The 9,863-nt window shown below is 49.6% G+C and overlaps 1 protein-coding gene across 1 annotated transcript; it reads right to left on the bottom strand.

Annotated features, from left to right (window-relative positions):
• Window positions 1-201: 201 nt before the first annotated feature.
• On the bottom strand, window positions 202-9,132 carry LOC113616683 (uncharacterized). The gene is made up of 5 exons (XM_027100083.1): window positions 8,944-9,132; window positions 6,349-6,475; window positions 4,740-4,861; window positions 3,603-3,893; window positions 202-896 (listed from the first exon to the last, which is right to left on the bottom strand). Exons 3-5 carry the CDS (start codon window positions 4,819-4,821, stop codon window positions 631-633), a joined length of 639 nt encoding a protein of 212 aa, XP_026955884.1. The 5' UTR covers window positions 4,822-4,861; window positions 6,349-6,475; window positions 8,944-9,132; the 3' UTR covers window positions 202-630.
• Window positions 9,133-9,863: the final 731 nt, after the last annotated feature.

Below are 9,863 nucleotides of genomic sequence, written 5' to 3'. Positions count from 1 at the left end.
TTCCTAGTGTGGAAACCTTTCCTCCTTCACAGCTCCCTCCCACTGGTGCAGGTCCCCTCCCTATTCTTTTGTCTGTTTTTTCTTTTTTTCTTTTGCCCTACCCAGGTATGTGGGGAGTTTCTTGCCTTTTGGGAGGTCTGAGGTCTTCTGCCAGCGTTGAGTAGGTGTTCTGTAGGAGTTGTTCCACGTGTAGATGTATTTCTGGTGTATCTGTGGGGAGGAATGTGATCTCCGCGTGTTACCCTTCCGCCATCTTCCCCTCCCAGGTATCCGTTTTTTCTAGACTTTTCTTTCTTCAGCTCACAAAGGGGCCCTTGAGGATTAAGCAGAGGAACGTCAGGGTTTCTTCCAGGCCAGCTTCAGCCCTGGGATGTTCAGGGCAGACTCTCATTACAAACCTCAGTTTCTGAGGCTCCTGGCTTATGGCCATTTAGTATAGAAGGAGGCTCCTGGCTGGGGAAGGCTCAGACAAAAAGATGCAGGTTCTAATCTGTGGCAGTGGGCAGTGGTGGTGGGGAGTGGCGGTCAGTGCAGGAAGAGGCATTCGCTGCCTTAGGCATTTAAACCATTGCCTTCTCTTCAGGATGGATCACCTGCAAGATTCTGTGGGGTCCGCCTCCTGGCACCATGCTACAATCGCCGGATTTTGGGTCCGCAGCAACCCAGGTCTTCGTCCGACATTTCCGGACAGTGCTTTCTCTTCGGAGCACGTCTGGGGACTGGCTTCTCTGCTTCCACCTTAGCTGGCGTGGCCAAAGGAACATCCCCGTAGGCCCGGAAGCCACCAACCAGGCAGTATGTCTCCCCATGCCGGCCCAACTGCGTTTCTCCACACCCGCGGTAGACGACATGGTAGTGACCAGGTGTAGGACGAGAAACGGGAGCCACTGCTGCTGCTAAGAAAATCAGAACTGATCAGTCACTTCTGCTGTGCACAGTCTCCTGCCAGAATTTCCCTCTCTCAGGTCTCTCCCAGTTTCTGGCTGAAGACCTTTAATCTACTTGACGTCCAAAACACAGCCTTGGCCCATCACCTCTATGAGTCCCTAGAGAAGGGACACTGGCTGCAAAAGCAATCCCTAGAGCCTAGGGCTGCAGCACATGAGGAAGTCTCTTCACCGTTTCCAGGGAAAACAGTAGAAACCGAAAGTAATTGCAATCATGATCCACTCCATCTCTCCCTTCCACAACAGAGAAAACATTTCTTGCAGTCTGTCACTTCTGAGGCTTTCATGGAAATGTCTTTCAAGTTTTGGAAAAATATAATCTAATAAAATTGGTTAAGAACACCGCCCACCTTGGCAACTCCTCTTGGGCCCAATTTATACTGCCTGTTTCAAACACACTGAACTCTAGCCTTCTGATGCTTTTTTTTTGTGTGTGTGGTACGCGGGCCTCTCACTGTTTTGGCTTCTCCCGTTGCGGAGCACAGGCTCCGGACGCACAGGCTTAGCGGCCATGTCTCACGGGCCTAGCCGCTCCACGGCATGTGGGATCTTCCCCGACCAGGGCACGAACCTGTGTCCCCTGCATCGGCAGGCGGACTCTCAACCACTGCGCCACCAGGGAGGCCCCGTCTGATACTTTTATGTTGATTAGAACAAGGCCAAATACTGAGGCAGACTGATCAGGAGACTCAGAACCAGGTTCTGGGTACCAAGTCTAGGCTCACATCAACACAGGCTCCTGGGACACCATCTTCTCAGCCCTCTAGTCTCATTAGCACTTCATCACCCCCGCTTTATTCTTCCGGTCTTCCCATCAATACGGCACCACCCTCTCCCCTAGTACTCAGCAAGTCAGTAAGGGATGTGTCTGAGGGGACCGATAGAGACGCCTACATGATAGCACAGTGGTGCCTGGGTTTGAAGGTGTGGTTCAACAGTGGCCCTCTTCCTCAAACTGCTCCATTTACCATTTGCCAACAAAAATGCACTTGTCATTTGCTAAGAGGCCAATCAGGAAAGGGTCTGAATGGAATCATCCTGTATCCCAAAGGGGAAGGCTACATTTATAAAGCTCATAACCGTCCTGCACACTAATCCAGGAATGACCTTTCACTTGTCTTCAGCAGTGAGCACTGTGAGTCACTGAAGGTGTCCCAGGTCAATGGTATTACTTAGAGCTGGGAAAGTGCTCAGGTGTGTGTGGTGGGCAAGCCCCACAGGAACATGTGGCAGCCAGGGGAGGTTGTGTGTACACCATGCCTCTTGTACAGATGCCCGGTCTCGGTGTACCTGCTGCACTGCCCTCCCAGGGAACAGAGGACAGGTTAGAGTAAATAGAGAAGATCTGGTCAAACATTTTCTCTCAAACAACCAAGGAGATTGGTATCTCGTGAAGAACTTTCTCCAGGGAAAGAAGTTTCCTCCAGGGTAGGGAAGTTTCTCTGAGGGTAGCACATTTGCATAGTTACCCTGCTATGGAAACTCTGAGAAGACCTGTGAGGTCATCACTACCCAGTGAGGTCATATAAGGAACCTGTGATTTGCGGGGCAGTCTTCAGGAGGAGGGGCAGTTTTGTGGAGGAGAGCAGGGTGGAGGAGGAGGTACTCTGCCTGGCCCCTCACACATGGGCTTTCCCACACATGCCCTAGTCTAGTAGATACTCCACGTGGGGCGTGCCGGTGGGCTGGCACAGCCCCAGGGGCCCCAGGAGGGAAAGAGAGACAAACATTCTGAGATTGGCTTGAGAGGCAAGATTAACGTAAAAGACAGCTAGGTTGTATAGCACTGACCGTAAGAGGCAGAGATTTGTGTGGACTGGGGAATCAGGGAAGGCTCCTTGGCAGTGGGCCTGAAGTACAAGTGAGATTTGGACCCATGGGGAAGAGAGGGAAGACATTCTGGTTTGGAAGAATAAAAGCAAAGACACACTCTCCTCAAACCTGTCCTGCCCCAAATATAAATTCATAGCACCTTCATATTTTTACAGCTGAGAACTTAAAAAACCAAGAGGTTAAGGGGCCTACCCAGTGTTACACAGGTAGTGGAGAGGTGTTCTGCTCAATGGTTAGGTTCATGTTTGGGCTCCAGATTTATAGCTGATAGGGATGTGAGGACAAGCTCATGCCATTTCAAACATTTCCAAGTGATACTAAGAGAGATGTTAAAGGTGCAAAATGAGGGTGCTGAATGACTTCACAAAGTGGGAATGGTGGGCCCATTTTAACATGAAATTGAAAACAAATTCATGACAAAAGGACATAATACAAAATGACAACATAATTATTACACTCCCCTCTCCCCTGGAAGTAAAATTCATTAGAATCCGCTCTCTCTCTGCCATGAAAGGATGAGATAAAGGCTCAGCAGCAGCCCCAGTGAAAAACATGGTCAACAGGGTGAAGAGGTGTTACTAAGACGATTTGGTGCTACTCAGGGGAGCAAAGAGAGAACTCTGCCCTTAGCCTGATCAGGCTACGGGAAGGAACCACATGTGGGGCAGCCTTGGATAGTGTGGCAATGTGAGAGAAACTTCTTTAGGAGGGGACTCCCTGCTGCCGACCTTGAGAAAGAAAATATGGGACATTCGTTTACTGTGGCTCTTGCAGAGGCGATGTGCCCAGAGGTTGGGCCACACTGCTTGAGAATCAAAGCACCTTGTATTCCTGTGCTGCTTGAAAGCTCCAATCGCCGGATTTTGGGTCTGGGGCAACACAGGTCTTCGTCCGACCATTCCGGTGAGTGCTTTCTCTTCAGAGCACGTCTGGGCACTGGCTTCTCTGCTTCCACCTTAGCTGGCGTGGCCAAAGGAACATCCCCGTAGAGCCGGTAGCCACCAACCAGGCAGTATGTCTCCCCATGCCAGCCCAACTGCGATTCTCCACACCCACGGTACAGGACATGGTAGTGACCAGGTGTAGGACGAGAAACGGGAGCCACTGCTGCTGCAAAGAAAATCAGAACTGATCAGTCACTTCTGCTGTGCACAGTCTCCTGCCAGAATTTCCCTCTCTCAGGTCTCTCCCAGTTTCTGGCTGAAGACCTTTAATCTACTTGACGTCCAAAACACAGCCTTGGCCCATCATCTCTATGATTCCCTAGAGAAGGGACACTGGGTGAGAAAGCAATCCCGAGAGCCTAGGGCTGCAGCACATGAGGAAGTCTCTTCACCGTTTCCAGGGAAAACAGTAGAACCCGAAAGTAACTGCAATCATGATCCTCTCCATCTCTCCCTTCCACAACAGAGAAAACATTTCTTGCAGTCTGTCACTTCTGAGGCTTTCATGGAAATGTCTTTCAAGATTTGGAAAAAAATAATCTAATATAAATTGGTTAAGAACCCCGCCCACCTTGGCAACCCTTTTTGGGCCCCATTTATACTGCCTGTTTCAACCACACTGAACTCTAGCTGTCTAATTCTTTTATGTAGATTAGAACAAGGCCAAATACTGAGGCAGAGTGATCAGGAGACTCAGAACCGGGTTCTGGGTCCCAAGTCTAGGCTCGTATCAACCCAGCCTCCAATGACACCATCTCCTCAGCCCTCCAGGCTCATTAGCACTTCATCACCCCCTCTTCGTTCTTCCGGTCTTCCCATCAATATGGCAACACCCTCTCCCTTAGTACTCAGCAACTCTGTAAGGGATGTGTCTGAGGGGACCGATATAGACGTCTACATGACAGCACAGTGGTGCCTGGGTTTGAAGGTGTGTTTCAAGAGTGACCTTTCACTTGTTCTCAGCAGTGAGAACTGTGCGTCCCTGAAGGCGTCGCAGGTCACTGGTATTACTTACATCTGGGAAAGTGCTCAGCTGTTCGTAGTTGGCAACCCCCACAGGAACATGTGCCAGCCAGGTGAGGTTGTGTGTATATCATACCTCCTGTAGAGTTGCCCGGTCTGGGTGTACCTGCTGCACTGCCCACCCAGGAAACAGAGCACAGGTTAGAGTACATATACAGTATCCGGTCACACATTGTCACACAGACATCCAAAGAGATTGGTATCTGGTGGAGAACTGGTAGGGAAGTTTCTCTGAGTGCAGCCCGTTTCTACAGTTATGCTACCATGGAAACGCTGAGAACTCCTGTGAGGGCATCACTACCCAGTGAGGTCATATATGGAATCTTTGACTTGAGGGGCAGGCTTGAGGAGGAGGGGCAGTTTTGTGGAGGAGAACAGGGTAGAGGCAGAGGTACTCTGCCTCGCCCCTCACCCCTGGGCCTCCTCACCCATGCCCTAGTGTAGTAGACACCCCAGATGGGGCATGCCGGTGGGCTGGCACAGCACCAGGGGCCACAGGAGGGCAAGAGAGACCCATATTCTGAGTTTGGCTTGAGAGGCAAGATTAACGTAAGAGACAGCTAGGTTGTATGCCACTGACCCTAAGAGGCAGAAATTTGTGTGGACTGGGGAGTCAGGGAAGGCTCCTTGGCAGTGGGCCTGAAGGACAAGTGAGATTTGGACCCATGGGGAAGAGAGGGAAGAGATTCCAGTTTAAAAGAATAAAAGAAAAGACACATTCTTCTCGACCTTATCCTGCCCCAAATATAAATTCATAGCACCCTAACATTTTTACAACTGTGGACTTACAAAATCCAAGAAGTTAAGGGGCCTACCCAGTGTTACACAGGTAGTGGAGAGGTGTTCTGCTCAATGGTTAGGTTCATGTCGGGGCTCCGGATTTACAGCTGATAGGAATGTGAGAACAACCTCATGCCATTTCAAACATTTCCAAGTGATACTGAGAGAGATGTTAAAGGTGCAGAATGAGGGTGCTGAATGACCTCACAATGTGGGAATGGTGGGCTCATTTTAACACGAAATTGAAAAATTCATGACAAAAGGACATAATACAAAATGACAACATAATCATTACACTCCCCTCACCCCTAGAAGTAAAAATCATTAGAATCCTCTCTCTCTCCATAATGAAAGGACGAGATGAAGGCTCAGCAGCAGCCCCCGTGAACAACATGGTCAATAGTGTGAAGATGTGTTACTAAGACGATTTGGTACGACTCAGAGAAGGAAAGAGACAACTCTGCCCTTAGCCTGATGAGGCCAACAGGAAGGAACCACATTTGGGGCAGCCTTTGATAATGTGGCAATGAGAGAGAACCTTCTTTAAGAGGGGACTCCCTGTTGCCAACCTTGAAAACATAAAGATGGGACATTCGTTTACTGGGGCTGTTGCAGAGGGGATGTGCCCAGAGGTTGGGCCACCCTGCTTGAGAATTAAAGCACCTTGTTCTCCTGAGCTGTTTGAATGCTCCAATCACCGGATTTGGGCTCTGGGGCAACGCAGGTCTCTGTCCGACCTTTCCGGAGAGCGCTTTCTTTTGGGGACACGTCTGGGGACTGGCTTCTCTGCTTCCACTACTGGCATGACCAAAGGAACATACCCATAGGCCCGGAAGCCACCAACCAGGTAGTATGTCTCTCCATGCCAGCCCAACTGCGTTTCTCCACGCCATCGGTAGAGGACATGGTAGTGACCAGGTGTAGGACGAGAAACGGGAGCCACTGCTGCTGCAAAGAAAATCAGAACTGATCAGTCACTTCTGCTGTGCACAGTCTCCTGCCAGTATTTCCCTCTCTAATGCCTCTCCCAGTTTCTGGCTGAAGACCTTTAGTCTACTTGACATCCAAAACACAGCCTTGGCCCATCACCTCTATGAGTCCCTAGAAGAGGGACACTGGCTGCAAAAGCAATTCCTAGAGCCTAGGGCTGCAGCAGATGAGGAAGTCTCTTCACCGTTTCCAGGGAAAACAGTAGAACCCGAAAGTAATTTCAATCATGATCTTCTCCATCTCTCCCTTCCACAACAGAGAAGACATTTCTTGCAGCCTGTCACTTCTGAGGCTTTCATGGAAATGTCTTTCAAGATTTGGAAAAAAATAATCTAATATAAATTGGTTAAGAACCCCGCCCACCTTGGAAACCCCTCTTGGGCTCAATTTATACTGCCTGTTTCAACCACACTGAACTCTAGCCCTCTGATACTTTTATGTCGATTAGAACAAGGCCAAATCCTGAGGCAGAGTGATCAGGAGACTTAGAACCGGGTTCTGGGTCCCAAGTCTAGGCTCACATCAACCCAGCCTCCTGGGACACCATCTCCTCAGCCCTCCAGTCTCATTAGTACTGCATCAACCCCCCTTCGTTCTTTTGGTCTTCCCATCAATATGGCAACACCCTCTCCCCTAGTACTCAGCAACTCAGGATGGGATGTGTCTGAGGGGACCGATAGAGACGCCTACATGACAGCACAGATGTGCCTGCATTGGCAGGTGCGGTTCAAGGTGGCCCTCTTCCTCAAACTGCTCCTTTTACCATTTGCCAACAAAAATGCACTTGTCTTTTGCTAAGAGGCCAATCAGGAAAGGGTCTGAATGGAAGCATCTTTTAGCCCAAAGGAGAAGGCTACATTTATAAAACTCAGAACCGTCCTGCACACTTGTCCAGGGATAACATTTCACTTCTCCTCAGCAGTGAACACTGTGGGTCAGTGAAGGTGTCCCAGGTCACTGGTATTACTTAGTGCTGGGAAAATGCTCAGGGGTACGTAGTTGGCTAGCACCACAGGAATATGTGCCAGCCAGGTGAGGTTGTGTGTACACCTTACCTCCTGTAGAGATGCCCGGTCTGAGTGTACCTGCTGCACTGTCTACCCAGGGAACAGAGCAGAGGTTAGAGTACATAACGACTATCCATTCAGACATTCTCTCTCACACAACCAAAGAGATTGGTATCTGGTGGAGAACTGGTAGGGAAGATTCTCTGAGGGCACCCCTTTCCACAGTTACCCTGCCATGGAAACTGTGAGAAGGCTTGTGAGGGCATCACTACCCAGTGAGGTCTTAGAACGAACCTGTGACTTGCAGGGCAGGCTTCAGGAGGAGGGGCAATTTTGTGGAGGAGAGCAGGGTGGAGGCAGAGGTACTCTGCCTCGTCCCTCACACCTGGGCATTCTCCCCCATGCCCTAGTCTAGTAGACACCCCAGATGCGGGGTGCCGGTGGTCTGGCACAGCCACTGGGGCCCCAGGGTGGGCAAGAGAGACCCACATTCTGAAATTGGCTTCAGAGGCAAGATTAATATAAGAGACAGCTAGGTTGTATGGCACTGACGCTAAGAGGCAGAGATCTGTGTGGACTGGGGAATCGGGGAAAGCTCCTTGCCAGTGGGCCTGAAGGACAAGTAAGATTTTGACCCATGGGGAAGAGAGGAAAGACATTCCAGTTTAGAAGAATAAAAGCAAAAACACACTCTTCTCGACCTTGTCCTGCCCCAAATATAAATTCATAGCACCCTCACATTTTTACAATTGAGGACTGAAAAAAAAACAGGAGGTTAAGTGGCCTACCCAGTGTTACACAGGAAGTGCAGAGGTGTTCTGCTCAATGGTTAGGTTCATGTTGGGGCTCCGAATTTACAGCTGACAGGAATGTGAGAACAACCTCATGCCATTTCAAACATTTCCACGTGATACTGAGAGAGATGTCTAAGGTGCAAAATGAGGGTGCTGAATGGTCTCACAAAGTGGGAATTGTGGGACCATTTTAACATGAAATCAAAAATAAATTCATGACTAAAGGACATAATACAAAACGACAACATCATCATTACACTCCCCTCTCCCCTAGAAGTAAAAATCATTAGAATCCTCTATCTCTCCACCATGAAAGGATGAGATAAAGGCTCAGCAGCAGCCCCCGTGAAAAACATGGTCAACAGGGTGAAGAGGTGTTACTAAGACGACTTGGTGCGACTCAGACAAGGTAAGAGACAACTCTGCCGTTAGCCTGATCAGACCCACAGGAAGGAACTACATTTGGGGCAGCCTTTGATAATGTGGCAATGAGAGAGAACTTACTTTAGGAGGGGACTCCCTGTTGCCGACCTTGAAAAAGTAGAGATGGGACATTTGTTTACTGGGGCTGTTGCAGAGGGCATGTGCCCAGAGGTTGGGCCACCCTGCTTGACAATCAAAGCACCTTGTATTTCTGAGCTGCTTGAATGCTGCAATCGCTGGATTTTGGGTCTGGGGCAACACAGGTCTTTGTCCGACCTTTCTGGACAGCGCTTTCTCTTGGGAGCACGTCTGGGGACTGGCTTCTCTGTTTCCACCTTTGCTGGCGTGGCCAAAGGAACATCTCCGTAGGCCCGGTAGCCATCAACCAAGCAGTATGTCTACCCATGCCGGCCCAAGAGTGTTTATGCACACCCTCGGTAGACGACATGGTAGTGACCAGGTGTAGGACGAGAAACGGGAGCCACTGCTGCTGCAAAGAAAATCAGAACTGATCAGTCACTTCTGCTGTGCACAGTCTCCTGCCAGAATTTCCCCCTCTCATGTCTCTCCCAGTTTCTGGCTGAAAACATTTAAGCTACTTGACATCCAAAACACAGCCTTGGCCCATCACCTCTATGATTCCCTAGAGAAGGGACACTGGGAGAGAAAGCAATCCCGAGAGCCTAGGGCTGCAGCACATGAGGAAGTCTCTTCACCGTTTCCAGGGAAAACAGTAGAACCCAAAAGTAATTGCAGTCATGATCCTCTCCATCTCTCCCTTCCACCACAGAGAAAACATTTCTTGCAGCCTGTCACTTCTGAGGCTTTAATGGAAATGTCTTTCAAGTTTTGGAAAAGAATAATCAAATATAAATTGCTTAAGAACCCCGGCCACCTTGGCAACCCTTTTTGGGCCCCATTTATACTGCCTGTTTCAAACACACTGAACTCTAGGCCTCTCATACTTTTACGTCGATTAGAACAAGGCAAAATCCTGAGGCAGAGTGATCAGGAGACTCAGAACCGGGTTCTGGGTACCAAGTCTCGGCTCACATCAACCCAGCCTCCTGGGACACAATCTCTTCAGCCCTCCAATCTCATTAGCACTTCATCAACCCCCCT

This window comes from Aethalodelphis obliquidens, unplaced genomic scaffold, assembly GCF_003676395.1.
Source record: "Aethalodelphis obliquidens isolate GAN/ISIS:26980383/991018 unplaced genomic scaffold, ASM367639v1 scaffold342, whole genome shotgun sequence".
NCBI classification, from domain to species: Eukaryota; Metazoa; Chordata; class Mammalia; order Artiodactyla; family Delphinidae; genus Aethalodelphis; species Aethalodelphis obliquidens.
The sequence above is the reverse complement of the archived record's forward strand: the minus strand, read 5'-3'. Positions and strand labels throughout refer to the sequence as shown.